Source organism: Marmota monax, unplaced genomic scaffold (assembly GCF_021218885.2).
Source record: "Marmota monax isolate L192 unplaced genomic scaffold, Marmota_monax_Labrador192_F-V1.1 WCK01_AAM20220418_F8-fsc00002, whole genome shotgun sequence".
Classification (NCBI taxonomy): Eukaryota; Metazoa; Chordata; class Mammalia; order Rodentia; family Sciuridae; genus Marmota; species Marmota monax.
The window spans coordinates 39,321,813-39,346,022 of NW_026693571.1; the positions used below are offsets into that span (position 1 = coordinate 39,321,813).

Here is a 24,210-nt window from a genome sequence, read left to right on the forward strand (position 1 = left end):
CTGGACAGTTAATAGAGTGTGCTTTTATCTTCAACATAAAGGGGCCTTTTTTTTTTTAATTATGTTGTCAGATGTAATTATAGAAAACTGGGTACAAAAGAGATTATGGGATCTATCCTGAGGGGCAACTTAACACAACGAAGCTTGTCTTCCCTTCTAGCAAACAAGGTCAGCTGTTTTCCCTGCAACTTTAATGGACTGTACAACATTGTGAAACACATTTTTATAAAAGCAACAGTCACTCAGTGAAATCTGCTGGTAATACAGTTAGTGAAAAATCTAAATGTTAAAAACATGCCCCATTCTTCTCCCAGTATATTTTAATTTTTAAATTATGAAATGTTACAAACATACAAAACATAATAGAATTGAAACCCATCACCAAGACCAGATTTTAACATTCTGCGGTATGTTTTTTCAAAGCACTCTACTCTCCCCACACAAAATAAAGCATTACAGCCTGGGAGAGAACCACAGTGGCAGAGTGTGTGCTCAGCATGTACAAGGACCTGGGTTCGATCCCCAGCACCAAAATATAAAATAGATCAAACATTACCAATAGAACTAAACCCTACTCTAACTCTTTCTTCTCCCTTCATCCCCCAAAAGCAACTATAATCTTGAACTTAGTAAATATTTTTCTGTGCTTGTTTTTGTAATTTTACTGTAGATAGATAGATACAAAAAAAGTAGGCATTATAATTTTGAGTTCTAAAACTTTATGTAAATTTTCTGTAAAAGCCAACATACTATATGTACCCTTTTGCTATTACTTATTTTACTCAACATGTTTAGATTCCTGGTCTTCACACATGTAGATGAGGTTACATGCTAAAACATGTGATTCATTCATTTTGAATGTTGAATAGTATTGCATTGATGTATGAATAAACCAGTTTATCTTTTCTTTTATAATTTATATTTTTCTTTTTTTCAAATCACTGTTCTAACATGTGCTAGGTTTCTCTTGGGCAAATACCCATAAGGTGAAGGGTCACAGGGTATTCACATATTTAATCTTACTAAATACTGTTACACTGCTTTCCTAAAATTTGTAGTCTTAAGTCACTCGTTGTTAGTAGATGTCTAGTTAACCTCCATGCTGAGTGTTGGCCGCTGTCCCCTTGTGTATTCAATTTGCACTCCCCTGACTCCAAGGAAAGAATGAGAGCATACTCTCATATGTCACTGGCTTTGGTGTCTTCTGAGGGTCATACATTCATATCCTTTGCTCATTTTTCAAACAGGCTGTTTCACCTTTTTCTTCTTAATTTGTTGCATTACAAATATTTTTATATATTATGGGTACCAATCATTTGTAATTATGTTCATTGTAAATATTTTCTCCTAGTATGTGTTTTTGTTCTTAATTCCAATCTTTTTTTTAAACATGTGTGTGTGTGTGTGTGTGTGTGTTGTATTAGAGGTAGACACAATACCTTTATTTTATTTATTTATTTTTATGTGGCTTGAATGGTGGATCTAACCTAGTGCCTCAAACGTGCCAGGTGAGAGCTCTACCACCGAGCCACAACCCCAGATCCCAATCTTTTCTTTATGGTTGGATACTCTGTAAGATATCTTGAAATTTCATTGTTTATGCATATGGGTTCTTGAGTCACAATGCCCAGGTGCAAACCCTGACTATCATACTAGCCCTGTGGGCTTGTAAAATTTACTTGATGTCTTCCACTATAAAAAAGGGAATGACGACACCGGAACCTACAGCTATGAGGAGTTAATGAATTAATACGTGGAGAGCACTGAGAACAACACCTAGCACCTGGAAAGCACCCCCAAAATACAGGATATCATTGTTGCCCTAATTCATAATTATCTCAGCAATTCTTGCCCTTAAACACTTTAAAGCAATTTCTAACGTCATTTGTTGCATTCATTTAAAAAAAAAAAAAAAAACCCTACTTGGATTTTTATTCAAATCACATTAACATCACACAAACTACACCTAGCAAAGGGAAAGTTGTTCCTTCATACTGTACAGATCCAAGAGTCACCACCTTAGCCAATGGAGCACCATTGGGTGGGACAACCCAACAACCTGATTTAATCAAGTACATGGACTAACTTCAATTTGTAGGAAAACAGGGGAGAGGAACAAGTCAAACTATACAAAAAACATCAAACCCAGGATGTGGGGTGTTCTATAAGACAATGGTTGGTCCCTTCAAAAGTCTGTGTAGGGGGGAAGAAAAGTGGCAGCTGTTGTTTATTATTAGAGGTTAAAGAGACACAGGGTATGATGGAGGTTTGGGTATTAGATCATATTAAGGAACTGAATAATTTTCTTAGGCACAATAACGGTATTGTGCTTATATAGGAGAATGTCATTTGTAGGAAAACATACTAAATTATTTGATTTCTGCAAGTTAATTTCAAATGACACAGCAAAATAAATGAAAAGCACAGATGAAAATACACCACTGAATACCAAAGTATTAACAAATATGGTGTTCATTTTAGTATTCTCCCAAATTTTCATTTTACTTTTTTTATAATATATAGTTATAAAACATAAATTGCATTAACTTTCACAAATTGATTTTGCAAGAATGTTCCACTGTACATTATCTATGAATGACAGAGCTTTCCATTTATTTACATCTTTTTTAATGCCCTTCAATAAGGTTTTATAATTTTCTCCATAAAGGCCTTTCCTATATTTGTTAGATTTATTTTGAGATACTTTTTGATCATCTTGCTTTTGTAAATGTTGACTTTTTAAACCTGCATTTTGCATTCTTATCAAGTGAACCATCTGATATTCTGTGATTTGTTTCAATGCCTGCTCTCCTTTAAGAGCAGAACTATTGGAAACAATTCAAGTAAACCCAACACCAAACCTGGGAGCATTCCACCCACCCCGCCCCCACCTGCCAGAAAATATCTGCCCTTTCCTTAAGTCTCTCTTTACAGCAGCTTAAAGTTTACAATAAAGTTGAAAGGGAGGCACAGAGGTGTTCCATATACTCCCACTCCCTGCTTATGCACAGTCTCCCCATTATCAACACCCCCCACTGACAACTCAGAGCCACCCAGAGCCCATCCATCAAGTTAGAGTTCACTCTTGGTGTTGTGCACTGAGGGTTTGGACAATGTGTGATGGCTGTACCCACCATTACAGTAACATATACAGTGCTTTTGTTGCCCTAAAAAGTCCTCTGTGCTTCACCTGTTCATCCTTCACCCAGTCCTGATTTGGAAAAACTAATCATTTTATTGTCATCATAGTTTTGTCTTTTCCAGAATGTCCTATAGTTAGAATCATGTATAGCCTGTTCAGATGGGTTTCTTTGATTTCATTATATGCATTTAAGATTCTTTCATGTCTTTTCATGGCTTGATAGCTCATTTCTTTTTAGTTAAATAATGGTCATTGTCTGTATGTACCACAGTTTTTATTCACCTGCTGAAGGACATCTTGGTTACTTCTAAGTTTGGGAAATCACAATAAAGCTGCTATAAATAGCCATGTGCAGGTTTTTGTGAGGACATAAGTTTTTCTTTTGAGTAAATACCAAGGAGTGCAATTGATGTATCATATGTCAGTTTCTGTTTCATTTTATAAAACACAGCCCACTGTCTTCCAAAGTGGCTGTATCATTTTGCATTCCCACCAGTAATAAATGAGTTTCTGTTGCTCCACATCCTTCCCATCATTTGGTATGGCTGGTGTGGCCCCTGTACACCAAATGCCAATTTAACCACCTCCCTACCACCTTAGCTTCCTATAATATGCAACCAAACACACCCCACATACATTTCTAAATGCCCTCTGGGTAGTGAACCACCCTGGTCAAAACCACCCATACAGTATTAATTAACAAGGACTCTAACCTACCTTTGGCAATTTGCCTGACCTATTCTAACAAAACTCACTGAGAGCCTTACAAACTATTCCACACATCTGAGGCAATACAGTTTATAAAGACTGGTTAAAAAAAAAGAAAAGAGAGAGAGAGAGAGAGAGAGAGAGAGAGAGAGAGAGAACCAGTGAGTCAGGTGCAGTGACACATGCCTGTAATTTCAGCAACTTGGGAGGCTGAGGTAGGAGGATCAGAGGTTCAAGGCTAGCTTCAGCAATTTAGCAAGATCCTGTCTCAAAAAATAAAAAGGGCTATGGATATAGCTCAGTGGTAAAGTGCCCCTGGGTTCAATCCATACTACTACTACTACTACTACTACTAATAATAATAATAATAATAATAATAATAGACAATGGAACTAAAATGGAAATGTTCACAGAACTGGGAAAGTACGGATAGTTGTTGCCCAATCAACAGAAGACACAAACCTAAAAAGCTGTCATTTATGTCCCCCTTCCAAAGACAGCACCAACACCAAAAAATACTCAGAGATCTAAGACCTCCCATGAGTTCCATATCATTCCCATGGTTTTCTGAAATGACTGGACCTGGGCTACTCCAATATCTGTAAAGAACCTTGTACTTTATTTCTCACCATACCATGGAATAAGAAACTAATCAGAGTATTTCTCGTTATCAGATCTGCAAGTACATATTCGTTTTTTAAATAAAATCAATGCTTCAGTTCTATAATTAAGAGAAATAATTAATTTGTGAAACCAACTGAGAGGGGTCCTGCCACATCCTTTGATTCACTGGAGCAAAATCAACCTGAAAAGATAAGAATTTAGAAAGAGATATGTTCTTGGGGGAAAAAAAACTAAAATTGTTCCCAATCCAATAAAAATGAACCTGCAATGGCAGCACTTCTCATTTCCTCTGTTGGCTTATTTTGAGCTGACATTGCTCAGCCAAAAAGCATCTAAACTTAGATTTCTCTCCCCCCTCCCAAGATTTCCTCTAAACATTTTCCCATAGGAGGTACAACTTGGGTGCGGAGGAAAGGAATAAAAAGTATTTATCATTAACACAGGAGAGACAGAGGGGAGGGGAAGGAAAATATGCCAAGGAGGGGAACTTACTGGACAAAAGTAGGTGTTCTCCACGATGTGGTGGGCCACCATGCTGTTCTCAGCAGAGAGGGACATGATAAAGAGCAAAGCATCCCGCGCTTGTTGGCCTACTGTCCCCTCACGATGAATGAAGGGGATCAGAAGGGAGAAGATGAGGAAGTTGGCAGCCCCCTGGTCCTCACTGGTGTGGAAAAAGAGTTCCAGGATGGACGGGTCTTTGGCCAGGATGCAGCAGAGCTGATTGAGCAGGACCACCAGCTTCCCCTCCACGGCGGGGGTGGCCGTGCCTGAACAAGAGCTCAGCAGCATCATCAGAGGCTTCAGAATGGGCTTGTGGTGCAGCAGGGGCTGGTGCGACTGGGTGACCAGCATTTCATACATCTTCAGCTGCTCCATTTTAGTCTCATCGGTAAACTCCCGTCTCAGGCTCCACAGGAAAAGCTTCTCCATGATGTTCTCAGAGACCACGAATTCCAGAATCGGCCCCATCGCCGCATCCTTGGCTTGCTCTTCAATTAGCAAGAACAGCATGTGCTCTACATAGTTCTGCACGGCGCTGGCCTCATCCGGGGGGATGGACCCATATTTTGCCTGGGTGTTCTTCAAGGGGTCATGCTTCTCTAAGATTTTCACAACCTGTAACCAAACCGAACATTCATTATCTATCTGGGTTTATCATAATCACAAAAACATACCACCCTTGATTTGACCAAGTCATCACTCAAGATGCAGGAACCCGTAGTAAGATCAATGTGATATGTCTGTGTGTGTGTGTGTGTGTGTGTGTGTGTCTGCCCATCTGTCTCTGTCTCTTTCATAAAATGAAAGGGTTAAACTATGAAAGAAGATGTTTGAAGATGCTTATTTATAACAGTTAAAAATTACAGCAACCTAAATGTCAAAGAAAACAGTATGGTCATGCAAATTGAGATTACCTGAATTCCTTGGCTTACTATTGTGAAGACTATTAGAGCAAAAAAAAAAAAAAAAAAACTGTAGTCATATTTAGATGAAAAAAAAAGCTAGCTATGTGTGTGAGATCCATAATTATCAAATATGTCAAAAACACACAGGTGAAAAAGGAGTGAAAAGAAATACAGGAAAATAATAATAGCGTTTGTGTTCAAAAGGAATGACAAGTTCCTAATTTTTTTTCTAAACTGTCAACAACACAATGTTGCCTTTTTAACTTTAAAATACAATAAACAAGTAAAAGGAAATCTGACTAACCATATCTTCCTATAAATGGAGTTGCTTTGGAGATTTCATCAGAGGAACACAGCCACTCATCTGCCCTTGACAAAACAATATCCTCCCTCCTCTACCCGGATGGGCAGCCTCTTCAGGCAAGGTAGGAAAGATGAAAGGAAACTGATGAACAGACGTATAACCAGCAGAATCCACCTGGATGGCATATGATGAAACTCAAAAAAAAAAAGGCTTTCAATGCTCCATTTCTTTGAGAAAAAAAAAATTCTGAGGTAACTAATTATAAATTAAGTCCCTAAATTTTAGAGTGATGAAAAAGTTTTGGAAATAATAGTAATGACTATGAATGTAATTAATGGTGCTGAATGGTTTTTAAAAAATGGTTCAGATGGTATACTTTGTCAAATATACTTCACTACAAAAACAATCAACTAATAGTAGAAACTAAATACATACGTAAGTGGGTCAATCACAGCCCTGCTCTATTCCTCTCCCTCACCCCTGCAGGCATTCCAATGCTTCCTACCTACCTTTCTCTACCCATTGATACTCCTACTTTGAGACTTAGAAATCTGAAAAATTTTATACCACAATTTCCATTTAACTTCATGACTTGGGATGTCTACAATAATCCCATATAATTTGCTCCCTTAAAGTGCATATGCATGGGCTAAGGACGTGGCTCAATGGTAGAGTACTGCTTGTCTAGCACATGGAAGGTCCTGGATTCTACCCCAGTACTGGGTGGGGGTGAGGGGGTATAGACACACATTTTTAAACAACCAAACATCTTAGCAAAGACTTTATTTTTGCTCCTTTTTGCCTTTCTGAGTTGCATGCAATATGCATCTCTGCAGTACCTTCCTGGCCCAGTTCTACGATGTGCTGTTACATATTCTGCATTTAGGTTATAGAATTTTTGCAAGTCACTGGGGAAGCTGGAAAATACACAATGCTCTGTCAGCAAGCATAAGCAATGAGGCAAATGTACTTCTCAGGGAAAGGTCTAAGTTTCTCCCTGTCAGAAGCAGGGGAAAGGGATCTTTGTGGACCAGGCAAGCGCATCCTGACAGAAATGAGTGGATTTCCACAGAATCTATAATTTCTATCAACTTCCATTATAAAATTGATAGTGCTTTGTCACAAAGGAAAAAGTCACCCAATACCCTTGAGTTGATATTTTTAATGAGAAAGGCCTTCGGTGAGCAGCTACACAGGAGATGCGTGGCCCAGTGACGGGTGGCCACAGTGCAGCCACGGGGCAGACATTGGTTATCCTCTGCTTTGTCACAGTCCTGCCTCCAGAGTGTGCCCCAAGCCTACTGCCTCCACCAAGTCCTCCAAATTCCTCACCAGCCCGAAGACCTCACTGGCAGCAGGGCCCCAGGACCTGGGTCTCCCCCTTTCCCTTTGGCTCTGAGCCTTGACAACATCCACAGAGTAGAATCACAGTACCACACTAGTCCCAAGGGGCCTCCACTTCAACACCTCACGCTCTCCAGCCCCAAAAGTTCCTCCCTTTGTGGTTCCACATTATAGAATAGATTAGCTATATGCTTTATCAGTTCCATAATTTCAAAGTCCACATATTGAGTTTACTCATGAGAGCTATCTTTACAGCTCAGTCACCACAGTTAGAAATGTAATTATACTTCTCAGGGGTGCTGAGACTGCCCAAGATGTCTAAAACTGGAATTGTGCCTTCACATTGATAATAGCATGGCGAATTACCTCAGCCTTTCTGGACAACAATCTGGTAATAAGTAACAGAAGTTATGAAATTGTTTTTGCCCTCTGACTTGCAAATCTGACTTCGGGAAAAACGTCCCAAGGAAACAATCCAAAAGTAATTTATTAAAAAATTTTAATATCAATAGTATTTTCCAATAATAAAAAATAAAATATTTTGACCCAAATGGTCAAGAATAAGAGAATTATAATCAAAAGGTTATATCACCATATAATACAACTATTGTTACATATCATTACATGTACCTCTATACATGAAATAATTTAAGTTAAAAAGCAAATATATTGACAAATGTATAATTAGAATTGATCTGAAGAGACATAAGTGATATTTTAAGGTTAATTAGTTCTTTCCTATAAGTTGCTCTAATTTCATAATATAAATTAAAAATAAAAGTAGACAAAGCAATTTATACTAATATCTTTAAAAAGGACCAAAACATTAAGTTTGAAATGATTATTGGACATCTCCTAAGCAATATACATTCATAAATCTGCATATATTTGTACATCTGATATTTATCATGTGTCTCCTATGTAGGTAATACAAAGCAAAATTCCTTATTTACAGGACCATAAATCACATTTTTTCATGAATTAACCTTCACTTATAATATTTATTCCAATGTATTCCTTTGCAAACTCTTCCTTCCCCAGCAGTGCTGGGGACTGAACCCAGGCCTCACTCATGGTAGGCAAGTGCTCCACCCTGAGCCACATCCCCAGTCCTGCCAGGAGGACTCTTATAAAGAGAACTGGGATTTTTATAGAGTGCTGATTGTTGAGCAGAAGCATATTAACTTTCTCTTGGCGTCTCCTCTATTCTGCCCCTGGGTTAATGGGCAGGGAAGCATGAGAATGGGGTTACAACCACCCACCCAGGTAGAAGGCTTGTTGATCTCCTGCAGTGAAGCAGGCAGCTTAAAACCCCTTTCCTCACTCCCAGCCCTCACCTGGGGTTATGGCGGAGAAGTGGGCTGTGTTGCAACCAAGGCCCTTTGTGTCATGGGCTGAGAAGTGCTGATCAGGCCTGCTTTGCCACATTTCCCTTAACCTCCATGCTCAGGCGGCAGGTCCCTCCCAGGCTTCCTCCTGCCCCCTACCAGGCAGACACACCCATAACCTGCTTTCCACACACCCTGGGAGTGATTCGCAGGGCAGGGGTGCCTAAGCCGCTTCTGGGCTGAGCCATACTGAGATGCCAAGAACCTTCACCCCAAGGTCCCACCTCTGCTGCCCAAATGGTGTCATGGTTCTTTCAGTTTCTGGAGACTGATTGCTGATGTGACCTGGACTTCCCTGACCTTTCCCTTGGGTGCCCTCTTCTCACATCAACTCCAACACTCTGGCCTCCCTGATTTCTACTTGCTGCACAGAGCAACTTAGCAACTCTGACCTTCCAGGTCAATGGATGCCACAATTCCAGTGGCTCACAGTGCCTTCCAGTGCCTGGCCAGCTACCTCAGACTCTCAACCTGGCCTTAGATTGCCCACCCCTAGCTCTGACTTAGTCCCACACTATCAATCTCGGGGATAATGTGGGTTCAGGGGGAAGCACTACCAATGAGGCCAAAGGCATCACAGTAGGTGAGAAAGTGAAAGCAAGCAAGACTGTGCTTTGCAAATAGCCCCTCTGCAAAAGAAGTTTACTTCCTTAGGCTGAAAAAACTTTTAGTAGACTGATCTACACCTAACTAAACCCATGCTCACAACTAAAGTAAACCAGCAGAGATCAGAAATTATAATGTAAATGTTTTGCTGATCATAACCAGGCTTTGTTGATTTGAAAACTTTTTAAAATATATAGGCATGTATGTGTGTGTGTGTGTGTGTGTGTGTGAGAGAGAGAGAGAGAGAGAGAGAGAGAGAGAGAGAGACAATTGTGAGCCTGGATCACATTTAGATCCACATGTAAATTATCGCAAGTCTAAAAAGAAAACAAAAATCGGGGGCTGGGGTTGTGGCTCAGCGGCAGAGCGCTCACCTAGCACGTACAAGGCCCTCAGCACCACATAAAAATAAATAAATATCGGGCTGGGGATGTGGCTCAAGCGGTAGCGCGCTCGCCTGGCATGCATGCGGCCTGGGTTCGATCCTCAGCACCACATACAAACAAAGATGTTGTGTCCGCCGAAAACTAAAAAATAAACATTAAAAAAATTCTCTCTAAAAAAAATTTAAAAATAAATAAATAAAATAAAGATACTGTGTCCAACTAAAAAATAAAAATTAAAAAAAAGAAAACAAAAATCAACAGTGTTGTACCTTCCTTGACCGAGGACCACCGCCTAATGCAGAACACTGGATTGTGTAAAACATGGGTCCAATCTAATCTAACATTTCTTGTGTTGCCTTTTAACCCATATATCACTGTCCAGGAAATAAAATGTAATCATTAAAAAAAAATCAGCAGTATGAACATGGTATTCAAATTATCAATCAGATAAAAATAGCCAAATTTAACCCAATTTCAAAGCTATTTGACCTACACATATGAGGTCTGCTGGGGCTAAATAAAATTAACAAATAGCATCTTTTTTTTTAATGAGGAACATCAGATGTTCCTACTCTTGTCCCTATGATGGCCCCATTAGTTGGTGACAGTGGGCCTGATTTTTTTACTTCAGCATTTTTATTCAGACATATATAAAAACAAAACCAAAGACTTTAATGATATAACAGGTATTTTCCTCCAATTTGGTTCACACAAAGACGTCCAGTTACTTCTCCTTCTGACCCTGCCTCCCACTTTGAGAGATCAGAAGCCTGTGCGAAGGAGGCAGCTGTGCTGTTGTGCCCAAACAAGAAAACAAGGCCTCTTGCAAGGGCTCTGACTTATGTCAGTTTTACCTGACACCTTTCAGTATAAAGCACATGCACTGGAATTGGGAAGATTTTAAATCCTGGGCCCTGTCGCTTCATTTGTTTAATTTCTTCCATGCTCAGTACCCCCTCATCATGTTTTGCTTTCCACAATTTCTGCTGCCTGTGGTCAACCACAGTCTGAAAATATTAAATGGAAAAATCCAGAGTGGGCCTGAATTGTAAACAGTTACAAAGTCTAAACAGGCAGTTTAAATGCTTTCAGAATGGAAGATCTACATTAATCACATAATCACACCTCAAGCTAACATATAATTTTCCCTCATGGTAAACACAAGTATTTCTGAGTCGATTCCAGCTTAATATTACTCTGCGTCTTAGATACATGCCTATATCAACAGGTGATTGTTTTTGCTACTCTAGTTAGAGCCTGGTTATTTCAAGAAAGTCATACTTCCAAACTCTTTGGAATGCTAATTTAAAATGGGAGTATGGAAAAAAAACAAGTTACCAGGCAACATTTTCCATCACACAGAAGAAACGCAGGATTTAGCCGTCATACACCAAAATCCACTTAATACCAAATAACTAACAAAATAAGTTTCCATCCAGTTTTTGCTCCTTACTTTTGCTCAGTCTTTCCCTTGCATACCTATCGCCACAGGGGTAGGAGCCTTCACCAAGTCACTTCTTGTATTACGTGCACAGTGGCAGCTCTAGGCCTGAGTCCCAGGGACCTGTCTAAACCCGAGATAGGAACAGGATAGGTAGGAGCTACGGAAAGGACTTAAGAGAAAGGGTCTAAGTAACGATAGACCAGAAAATGATAATTTCAACCACAGCAAAAATCAGACTCTGCAATGAGCGCACAGCGGGGCTCCAACAGCTCCTCCACTCCAGGTCAGGTGGAAGGACAAGCTCACTCCTCAGCCCTGTCTTGAGAAGCACAGGTTTCCTTTGCTTTATTTTCTACTGTCTACTGTTGAGTTTGGAGCTACTGGTAAAACTGGGAAGAGAGGCCTTAGTTCTTAAAATGCTAACAAACATCAACTTACTAAGATGTCCAGAAGATTAACTAGAGTTCTTCAATACTTCCCAACTTCTCATCTCTCAAAGGCTTTAATTTCTCTGACATTTAGTCTACAACACGTCATGCACCAAAGGACACACATCAAAGGACAGAGCAAGTGAACAAGATTCAAATGCATGTGTTGAAGGCACCTATAGATGCTCTGTATTTCTTTAATAGATCTTGGCTACTTAGAGCTCTACACAAGAAACTATGCATAGTCGGATGCACATTTGTAATCCCAGAGGCTCAAGAGGCTGAAGTAGGAGGATCATAAGTTCAAAGCCAGCCTCAGCAATTCAGTGAGGCCCTAAGCAACTCAGTGAGACCCTGTCTCTAAACAAAATAGTTTTTAAAATGGCTGGAAATACGGCTCTGTGATTAAGTGACTCTGAGTTCAATTTCTGGTACCCCCCCCCAAAAAAATGATACTACACCTAAAATATATGATCTATTTTTCATTACTGTGGAAAGAAATTTAACTTAACAAATCTGGTTGGGTCCATTTCTTCCCATCCCCATCCATCCCTTCCAAGATGAAAAATTTTAACCCTGTTCACCAGCTCTTCCTCAACTGTTACCATTACTATATTTGAGCTCTGTCATTTTCTTATCTAAACACAAAATGGTAAAACAGTTTATTTTTGGAGGCTGAAGATGGTATGAAGAGATATGAACTGTAAGACTAGAAAAACGCCGCACCACACGACACAGATTACCAAAGAGTTTTTCCACTTTATTACAAAAGGCTGTGTGTTTATATAGGTCTAAGGAGAGGTCACAGGGCTGAGGTAGATAACAGGTCGCCCGTTTATTGGCAAGCTCTTCCATATGTCAGTTCCAGAGCCCAAGAAGTTAATTCAAATTGGGGCTAAGGCTTCCCACCAGCAGGGTTTGAACACTGGCGCCGGCAGGAAGGTTTTGCGCCAGTGAAAGAAACAAAGAGGAGAAGGAGGGTCATTAGACGCCTTGCTGGGGTTTTTCTCTGGGATGCGGCTGCCGTTATGTTTTCCCAACATGAACCAACTAAAAGTAAAGGCAGAAATGCATATTTCTTATGGATCTTTTTTAAACCTACACTCCTCTGCTCTCCTGGCTCTAAGGAGAAACACAATTTGGTATCCAATGCTTGAACGAAACAGACAGTGAATACAGCAAGGTCCATGAAGTCACAAAGTCACAAAGTACAACTAGGCCATGAAAAATAACTAGTATAGGGGGTTAATTCACACGGTAGTTGAACTGAACAGTTTATTATCTGGTGGGTCAATGCTTCTCTCCACTTTTGCCCTCTTCCATTTGGTAAGAGATAAACTTCACAATCTACTAGGTTATAAAACTGTTCTTGCAGATGACTATAAAAACTTAAACAAACTCAAGCTTCCTGATCACTCAATGCAAGTCCAAATATCTTGCTAGAAGTAAATTATACAATGTTTAAAATTAGTGTACATTCAAAACTGTTTCCTAAATTCCTGAAGTCTTCTAAAGTTGTATATTTCCTGCCTTTCTTCAGCAGTTTACTGAATATCTACAATATCCCATGCTCTGTTCTGGGCACTGGGAACACAAATTAACCTCAAATGGTCTCTGATCTTGAAACACATGCAAAAAGTCAAGAAGGTACTGTACATGTAATTGTAATAAAAGGGAGTTGGCATAACGGTGAAAGAAAACAGGGTGTGATGTTGGAACATGGAGTGGGAACAGGAAAGAGAGCAGGGAAGGATTCCTGGAAGAAATGCTGTCCCAGATGAGTCCTAGAGAAGAAGAGGTATTTATTCAGGGGAAGGAATGTTCTAGACAAAAAGAAGGGCAAATGCCTAAGGCACAGAGGCATGAACTGCATGACGGACACTTGCCCAGGGGTGAGGGTGGATAGGAGCACATGAAGAACCCCACGTGCTATCCTGGCGTGCGTGTGTGTGCGCGCGCGCGCGCACGCGCGCGCACGCGCGGAGGAGGGGGGGGTGTCGGATCCACTGAAGGGTCCTACTAGGGGGTAACCCAGACAGATCTGGTGTTAGATTCACCACTCTAGAAACTTAAGGTACAAGAAAGCCATTCAGAAGGTGGGAGGAGCACAGGCAGGGCCATTTCCTAATTCCAGATGGATCACTATTAGGAATGCACCGATTCCTAAATATCTCCTCTAGAACCACTGTAGGGTTGCCATGAACAGATCGCTGGGCCCAGGGGACAGTCTGGAAACTCACGCACACCACTGGCCATTCACAGTCTCTCCTCTGGCGTGCCCCTGAATCACAGACTGTCCTGGACCCCTGCTGGCTGTACACCAAGCTGTCCCTGACAAACCATAAGGTGAGAGTGGGCAAGTGGATATCCTCCTCCATCCACATTTGCTTTGTAATTCAAGTTCTGGAACCAAAGCTACTAATACATCGTAGAACAGAGCCCGCCAAATACATGTCAGGTATGTTGCACCTGTGCTGAAGGACGGGAACAAAGAGAGAAACGAGACACTGCACTTCTATTGCCTCTGCTTTTCCTAAGTGGTGAAAGCACTGTACTGCAGGTCCTGTTCCCAACCACACACGTGAGCCCTCGTCTCTGCTTCACCCTGAATCTTTTGCCTCCTCCACCCTCTATTCATCATCCAAAAAAGCCAAAACTGTGTTCCAAATATCCTTCTATAAAATGCTCTCTTTTTCTGTCATCAAAACCTTCTTCACAGCCACGTTGCCAAAATGTCACTTCCTCTCTTTCCCAGGCCATTTCCTTCCATAATAGCCTCTTCTCATGCCTTAATTCCTATAATCATCATTATTCACTTTGCTGTTATATTCCTTGCACTGCCATTCAGATCAGCTGGAACATCCTTTAAGCCCAGGCCAAGGTGCTGCACTCTCCAGTCCCACTGGGATGCTCACAACAGGGCGCCTGAAGTGTGGGTGAAATCAACCTCTCAGGAACAACAACCCCTTGGATGCCCAGTGAATTTCCCAACAGGTGTTTTCATCCGGGTAAGAGAAAGGCCCCAAAGGCCTTCTGTAAACAGACTGAGGACAGGTTCCAGATTGAAGAGGAAAATTACGCCTCAAGAGGGAGGAAGGGGAGGAAGGAGAGAGAGAGGTAAGGAAGGACAAAAAGAAGAATGGAAAGATGGAAGGATGGAAGGAAGAGGGAAGCAAGGAAGGCCCAGGTGAAGTTCAAGAAATGGCAGAGCCAACAATACGACTGACCCCCACATTACCAATGACTGAACTCCATTCCCTCTGACAAAGAATTCTCACCTTCAACTCAATACTTTTCTTTGCTAAAAGGAGGGCTAGCTGCCTGCACTGTATTTCAATAACCCAGAATGCCTGGTAACGCTGAAGTCCTTCCTGCTGAACGGGAAACTGAATCACAGGAGCCTGAGACCAATACTTCTCCTCTCAGCAATGCGCAAGAGCAGCACTGGTGCACCACTAAGGCAGGTCAGGCTGACAGCACCCAGCAGCCCTGGAGAAGGTCTGCCCCGGAGGGAGTCAGACAGCAGGTGACCCACCCCCACACAGCCAAGGCGTACCACATCCTCAAGAGTGACACAGAACACCGGGCAGAGCACATCGCAGTTACCCCAGGAGGAAGGGTTATGATCAAAAACAATATACACAAATTAACCAAAGGGGCCCCGGCACGAAGACGATGTGTTAGAATGACAGATGTGGTCAGCCAAGTGAAATGAACGACTGAAGCTAAAGAAGGTTCCTAACAGTTAAAAATGAGCATAAATAATTAAATACTTTAATATACACATACTAATCCATGATAATACCATGTACCTTATGAACACAAAATAATAGAGAAACTTAAAAGGTAAAGAGAGGAGTCAGGCCTTCTAAAACACTACTGCCAGCCACATCCAGTGGCTTCTCCTCTCAGCAATGCACAAGAGCAGCACTGGTGCGCCACTAAGGCAGGTCAGGCTGACAGCACCCAGCAGCACCCAGCACCACTAGGCACACAGATCCTTCTCGGGCTCATGACCCTAATTTGGAGCCACCATTATAAAAGGCTTTAAAAAGTGCAAAGCCAATCCCAGCAGCTCAGGAGGCTGAGCCGAGAGGATTGAGAGTTCAAAGCCAGCCTCAACAAAAGCAAGGCCCTAAAAACTTCAGTGGGACCCTGTCTCAAATAAAATACAAAACAGAACTGGGGATGGCTCAGTGGTCGAGTGCCCCTGAGTTCAATTCCTGGTACCAAAAAAGAAAAGAAAAGGTGCAAAGCCAAAAGCAATTACTCTAATTATCTGGGAAAACTCCTAAATTACTTCCACCCTTTACTAAAGCAGATGTATCCTCAATGTCCACAGCAAATCCATGAAAATCTCAGATTTGAAAAGAGAATGGAAAACACACAAAAATAAAAAACCTTGCCAGCGTTACACTGGACAACAGAAGGAGCTGCACAGCGTGTCGATCCAGAAGCAGAATTGGTTTTGTTGCTTTTTGATCTAAACCATGTCCCCTATAATTGCTGTGATTTACAGGCTCAGTGCCTTAACCGTGTGTTGTTTCCAGCCACAGGAAGGAACTGGATAGTCATTAAAAAAATTGTCACATAAATAGCCACTTACCAGCTCACCTGCGGAGTGTGATGCTGGACACTTGGAGTAAAGAATGCCAACTTTGTTTATTTTACTACCTGTGAACTCCCTAAGGAAAGGAGCAGGCTGGTAAATCTTCTCAACATTCAACCCTTTATTAACCACATTAGCAGATCAGGGAAAAGTCAGAGAAGAAAAAATAAATCATGGGGTAAAAAAAAACTTTTTATAATCAACTTTGGGATGAAGGAGACAGATATTCAAGACATCTCCCTTCCTTAAAAGTACATGGGATTTGGGGCTGGGGTTATGGCTCAGAGGTAGAGCATTTGCCTAGCATGTGTGAGGCACTGGATCCTCAACACTACATAAAAATAAATAAATAAAGGTATTGTGTCCATCTACAACTAAAAATATTAATTTTTTTAATGGAATTTAAATTGCCTGAAACTGGTAGAACACTGAGGTCACATCCATGGGCTCTGGAGTCAAGGAACAAAGGTCCAGGCACTGCCTGGGTACCTCACTAGTTGTACATGTTATTTAACCTCTGTAATCTTCCATTCCCTCGTCTGTAAAACAAGGAAGTTAATACCACCTACCTTAGAGGTTTGTGAGTATTAAATGATATAAGTACTCAGTAAATTCTTAAGAAAAGTGTACTTTAGTATTACCAGAGTTTAAAGACTGGATGGAAATCAGCAGGGAAGTGGGAAAGGGAGGGGAAGTTATTATGATCAAGCATATTGCAAAGTGATGTAAAAGTCACTGTAAGAAACATCTGTTTTTCCAAAAACATCTAAGGAATGTGCATGTTCTTTAAATGCTTTTGTAAAAACCAGAGTCTTTAACAGAGACCTGTTCCAAGTAAGCAAGATGAGAGGTTCCTTTTCTTCCCATCTGAAAGGTTTCCCTCCCTCTGCTTTTGGAAACCCAGTTATCTGTCACAGACATAGGAAACCCTGGTTTGGGGTCATGGTGGCTCTGGGGTCACTGAGGCCAGAAGGGAAGGTCCAGCTCATCCTTACCTGTGCCCAGTGGTTCTTAAATACGATCATGCATGTTTCCGGGTCAACTCCCTGCAGACTCACAGCCTGCTGGAGTTTGCTTTCTGTTGAAACCGATGACATCATAAGCCTTCGAAGCCTCTAAGTCATATTTTATTTTCATGAAAATGTGGGAAGCAGTCACTAACTTCCAAGTGTCATATTAGAAATGTAACTTCTTCACTTTTTTATGGTCACCTTCTGAAACCTGTGAAGACAAGACAAAAGGTGCATCTCATTATGTTGACCTATTTAGGATGCTATGATGTTTAAGACCAGTGGATAGACATCCTCAAAGTCCAACACAGAAAAATATGTATAAAATATATTTATACTCAATCCCAGGGCTTTCCTATTTTCCTTACCCTTGCTACTCAAAATATTAAATGATGGCATATAAACCATACGCATGAATTAAACAATTTGGAGATTTCTTCTCTCTACTACAACCAACCACAAACCCCAAGTTATTATTCTAAATCACTCAAGTTTCTATAAGCAAGAAATTATGATAGAAATGTTTATGGAGTCTCAAACACTATTAAAAGGCAAACTATGAGTTAACAGTGATAGAAATAAATGACTTAATGCAGCATCCAGACTCCCAGGCCTAACATGACCACATATTTTTTTAATCAATGCCTGTCATAATGAAGTTAAAAATATTCACATTTTATGGCTCCAAACTAAGTGAAGGTTTCTAATTTGTCTGAAAAACAACAGAATTCCAAGTAACCTTGGCAAATGAGAGATAGAAATGATCCATCAAAAACATGATGGTGCTTATTAGCTGTGAGAACAAGGTAGTGCACTTACAAATGAAGAATGAATTATGTGGATAAAACACAAAGAAATCCTGACTACAACAGGGGCAGGAGGGGGAGAAGATATTGAGGTCAGCGTGTACCCTGAATATGATCCAGCTGTGTGGTGCTTTTCGATAAAAGCAATAACATAGGAGTATTATCTCACCAGCTTGATCAGCCCAGGAAAGGACCAGGTAGAGTTCAGAATATTATTTCCTTTATTGTAGAGACTGGAAAGAGTTCAGGGGGGAAAAAAGGGTAATTGCAATTACAGAGCACTGGAAAATAAATGCATGATAAGAGTTAAGTTTGCAGACTTATGCCAAAGCAAGAGGAAAAAACGGTATTTTCCACTGAGTAATATGAAGGGTGTTACCAGAAGATCAGCCACGCCTCTAACAGTAAAATGCAAAAAGCAAGCGGGCTGGAGGCTAAGACCCGGGTTAGACTTGGGGTTAGGTTCTTTGCGGGGAATAGAATCCCACACTGGAAAATTCAGAACAAGTTCTTCTGGGAGTGAGGAATGAACACTGAAGGACCTTTAAAAAGACTTTTAGGACATAAGAACAGGAAACTTGCAAGAATTAACATATCTCGGGAAGAAATATTGGCTTCAGAAGAAGATTAAGGTGTACAGAGAGGAGGGCCTGCTGGAAGACCAGGCAAACCACACACTTGAGGAAAATGGCTTTCGTGTATTTTATTATTAAAATTGGCAAATTCCCCCACCTAGCATTCCTAATAATACAAACATGCTGTTCTCAATAAGACACTGTTTATTGCCAACCATGCCTTTTGCCACTGAGAGGAATATTTTATTGGGTTCCTGTGGTGTTCTGCAAATCAGGAGTGCCCCTGACCCCATGCACAGGTTACGCCTTCTCCCATCCCCTCAGTCGCTGCCACTCCCCATGATCCTGCTGCCAGTCTCCCACCTCACTTAGGTTACCTGGCCAGCCTTGACATGAATTTAAGTCCACAGCCCTGTTTTAAATGGTAAGAGATAAAACAAGACTCTTGAATCAGTTTCCTCGTGGTCCTAAACACTGTGTTTCTGCAAAAATGCCAACGCCTTTTATTCCGACAACATCGCCATAATAATAAGGAAAATCAAAGTGTTTTAGTTTTTCTCAGAGGTTGAAAAGTACAAGACTTCCTGAGAGGCTTTCCAGCTTCAGGATTCTGATTTGTCTTCAAAGGTAGGAGAGGAACATGCATCACACCAATTGCTTCTAAATCAAAAACAGAAAAAGATGCCCCCTAAGATCCTTTGAGTTAGTTCTCAAGGAGAATTTACCTGCAACCTTTTCAGGGATGTAAGAATGTAGTTAAGACAGGACAAATATCTCAGCCAATATCATGAGCTTTGATGAAAAAAGAATGTTAACTTTCGGGATTCCCTATCCTGGGGAATCTCTTTCTTGGAAATTATATTCTTCTATGTGCTGGCTATAACACAATCTCTAGCCCTGTTCCCTTAAGAAACATGTTTTTAGTTTTTTTTGTTTGAAATCCTGGGGAATGAACCCAGTGGCACTCTACCACTAAGCTACAACCCTAGTCCTTTTTATTTTGAGACAGGATCTTGCTAAATTGCCTACAATGGCCTTGAATTATCAATCCTCCTACTTCAGCCTCCCGAGCAGCAGAGGTTATGAGTATATACCACCTGAAATCAGCATATTTTCTACCAAAAAGGCATCTTGTTTGGTTTATGCTTATCCAATCATACTTCAGAGACTTGTACCTGAAGAATCAAATGTGCCATGAATACAGAACTACAGCATAAAGAAGACTTGGGAGAGAATGGACGAATGAAGCAAGTCAAGCTAAATGTGAGAAAGAACAGTGCCGGAGATCCTACCAGTGGAAATACTACTGAACACACCCTGGCACCAAAACGTTGGGTGTTTCCATTCCTTCTCTCATTCCCACCTTAGAGCATGGGAACTCTGGCAAGGCCCCAGGGCAACAGAGAACTAAAAGAGGGAGCTGCACATTCCTAAGGGATAGGAAGGAGGACGCCACCTCGTCAAGCGCCAAGGCTTTCCACGCATAGTCTGCGATCTTATCAGTCTTTACTTCTGTCCTTTTTGCACCCATTCCAGGTATTTATTAAGCTCTCAGATCACAGCTAAAGAACCAAGTGAAGTATGGAGCACAGACCTGAGCAAAAGGCTGACAGCAGGTAAAAGAGGTGGCAACCCCCAGAGTCCCAAGTGTGGCCATTCTCAGACCTTCTCCCTCTTGGCCCCTTCTCTCTCCAGTGACTGCGGCCAGGAATGTTCAGAGCGATGCCTGCTACTGGGGGCACACATCCAGCCTGTTCCTCCCCTCCTGGTTCCTCCTGGTAATACTGGGTTTACAGCACTCAACTGTGCTGGGTTCACAGGACTAAGCCCCAGTACTATCAGGGTGGGTTTACAAAAACGGCTAGAGAATTTAGGCAGAGTTAGAAGCCAGGGACAAAGGGTAAGGGCTAAGTGAGCAGCTCAGTTCTCCAAGCCTGCAAGTTCCAACTTGGGAACCTGATCTCTGACCTGACGATGCCCCAGGGATCCAGTTCTACCTGTGGTTCCAAGGAGCTGTGAGGTCTTGAGCAAAACTCACTTGGAGAAGGAATTAGAACTAAGTCACCATTTCTTGGGTCTCTTATGGCTCAACCTGTTATTTTATGTACTTTATTGAAACTGTTACATGGTTGGGGAGGGGTCATTACACAGACATTCAAGAAGAATAAGAGCCTTTGTCCACAAATCTTCCACTGTAAATGAGAGATATCTGTATTCTTTTTACACTTCCCTTAAGAAATCCACAGCACAGAAATCAACTACCTCAACAGAATTCTGTGATGGTTGTGGCTTCCCATACACACCCCATTTCTTTCTTTTTTCTCTCCCGTGGGTTGAAAACCTCATTGTTTTACCATGCACACTGGATGCCCTGAGCTGGTGCGACTGAGGGCTGAAAAGCTTATTACTGTAAATGTGCTTACCATGTGCAATGCCATCTAGGGTGAAGACTCTTCAAATACTGGGACACCTGAAGAGAAGTGAACCTTGTGCCTTCAATTACAAATAATTGGGGGGGATTCATTTTGGGTCAAACTACCTCACACAACCTCTTCTTAGAGCCCAACGAAATCTTATTAAACCTAAATCCTCACTGTGCTCTAGTCCCCTGGCCCAGTTTCCTTCCCTCTCTTGCCTTAACATCACATGGCAACGCTGGGCAGTGTGACAAATGGAGCCAGCATCTACCAACCCCCGACTCCTAGGCCTCTCTCAATGCACCACCGTAGGACTCTGGTCCATTCATTGTTCCAGTGAAGCAGAACCTCCTTCAGTTCCATTGACTTGTAAGTCATTGGTTAACACACGGTGTGTGCACAAAGAAAATCCTCTCACTACACCCATTCCAAGTGGTTTTAAGCTTTGACAGATGCATGCCTCAAAGTAGGAACAAGACTGCAGAACACTGTTAATGCCATGAAAGCACCCCACCAGGTTTACACCTTCATTTCACAAGAGCAGATGGCCAACAGACCATACCCATGCTCTGGGCAACTGAATGATAAGCAGAGCACATGGAGAAGGGAAAATCAAACTGAGCATCCAGATTCACTCCTGAAATTTTGGGGGGACATAATTTTTAAGGCTATTTAAGAAAGTAAGCATATCAACTGCTCTCCTTCAAGAAAGTTTTGAAAGCCACCTCAAAGATGCATTACAGATTTTTTTTTTTAAATTAAGAGTCCAAAACAAAGGCTAATGGCCATTGCAGATCCTAAAATATTACTGAAGAGATGGATGTGGAATTTTGTGACTTTCATGATAACAAAGAGCCAAAGGAACATGTTTAATCAGGGTCATATGGATGTGGGGATCTCACAGTCTATCAGGACAGACCCTAGGCACATCCTGATAACCACTGGTGCTCTCTAACTCCGTGCTGTCTTTGGAAGCAGTGTTTAAATAGTACAGTTGCAAAGCTCCTACATATTCATCAACAATGGTTTTATGGTTATATAAATTATGGCAATTCCAATAAGAGGCAGTTCTTAATGGAAAGATGGCCAGGAGGCACATGGAACAGCACACAAAGTACAGCCACTGTTCGTATAAGAAGCCAGTGTCTTACTGTAACTATGTGCTTATAAACACAGAGTGGCCTCCACGAAGACTCAGCAAGGCTAAGGGTGCTGCCTCAGCACAGGGGCACTAGGTGGCCAGGGGACAGCAGGGGGACAGAGGCTCACTTTTCACTGTTTAAATTTTGTACCAAGTTTATGTACTACTTAGCAAAACAAAATTCTTTGATTTGACAACATAAAAGCAAAAGAACATCCTAAACAATAGGGAAAGTCCCTAAGTCCAACTTAAGTACAGCCATTATCTGTCCTTGAAGTCTCTTCTTAGTCCTATATAAAAGGAATGTGGCTGCAGGATGAGCGTGATCTGACAGGTGCAGATAGGGAGAGAAGGGTCACTTAGTGGAAGATGCTATTTGACTCAATTATAACGACCACAAGATGTTTGAAAGGTATTTAATACAAAACCTACAAAGGAAAATAACTACAGTTGTCCCTGGTATCCCTGGGGGACCAGTTTCAGGATCCCGCAGATAGCAAAATCTGCAGATGACCAAGTCCTACTTGTATGCTTTAGATCATCTCTAGATCACTTATAATACCTAATGCAATTTAAATACATGGAAATCATTACACCATATTGCTTAGGGATGGGAAAATCTTTATGTATTCAGTAGATGCAACTTTTTTTTTCTCAAATATTTTTAATTTGCAGTTGGTTGAATCTGCAGGTGTGGGACTTGCAGATACAGAGGGCCAGCTGCATATCTGTAATTATACAAGTTGTCAACTTCCAATGGAGTGAATATGAAGGGAAATAATGCATCAGGAAAGTGTAAGGAATTCAGAAGGATGGTAGTCTTATTTTTAATGAGCACTGTTTTCAATGGTTATTTTAATATTATTTTCCAATAGTGCTTGTTAAATTAAATTCATATAATTTTGGGCTGGGGCTATAGCTTAGTGGTAGAGCGCCTGCCTCACACACATGAGACACTGGGTTCTATCCTCAGCACCACATAAAAATAAATAAAATATATTTTTAAAAATATTTATATAATTTACCTTTGGCTTATGAGGTTAATATCTCTAGGAATTTGTAAAGTTAATATTTTGCCAAACTCTTTGTCAGACTACGTCAGTGGTTCTCCAAATAAGATCTGAGGGATGCCGAGGCTCCCCCTATTTACAGGGGTCACCAAGGGTTCTCTCTTTTTTTTTTTTAACCAAGGGTTCTCAATAATTTTTTCAAGATCCTCTTTCTAAGAAAAAACAAAATCAGTCAAAGTAAATGTAGCTTACAACAAAGATTGCTCAGATGAAAGAAAAAAAAAAAACTTTCTGCATTGCAACTTACTGTAGCTACACTTGAGTTTCACTAGTCACAAACCTTAAAATTGGCATTTCTTTTTAGGATATTTTATATTAACATGGCAAAACCTATTCCTTCAGACCAAGATTTTCTCTAAAAACCAAACATCAATATGCACCTATAAATAAGTTTCTTAAACTTTCTCTTTTAAAAATATTACACTCACTGTAGGCACAGTGACTCAGGAGGCTGAGGCAGAAGGATCACAGGTTCAAGGGCAGCCTGGACAACTTAGTAAGACCCTGTCTCAAAAAATAAAAAGGGCTGGGGATATGGCTCAGTGGTAGAGAACCCCTGGGTTCAATCCCTAGTATCACAAATAAAATATTTATATATATTACATTCATCAGCTACAGATCTGACTGCTGTAAGCCTTCAAGCATCATTTTGTGGAATTCTGAAATAGAATTTGGCAAGAGACTGGTTACCACTGAACAGAGTGGTACTGTACCTCACTGAGGGGTACACACTCTTCCCCTTGTACAGAGAGATGTGCACATTGTTACAAGCCCAAATCTATCTCTGCACACAGATGTT

At 41.0% G+C, this 24,210-nt stretch overlaps 1 protein-coding gene across 1 annotated transcript in view; it reads right to left on the minus strand.

Moving 5' to 3' along the window:
- Nucleotides 1-24,210, minus strand: part of Fhip1a (FHF complex subunit HOOK interacting protein 1A) — a 240,637-nt gene that overhangs the window by 77,624 nt on the left and 138,803 nt on the right. The window contains exons 3-4 of the mRNA XM_046459225.2: nt 17,388-17,613; nt 4,967-5,593 (exon numbers count right to left, since the gene is read on the minus strand). Coding sequence (XP_046315181.1) covers nt 4,967-5,593; nt 17,388-17,492 — 732 coding nt within the window. The 5' untranslated portion in view covers nt 17,493-17,613. The remainder of the gene's footprint in view (nt 1-4,966; nt 5,594-17,387; nt 17,614-24,210) is intronic.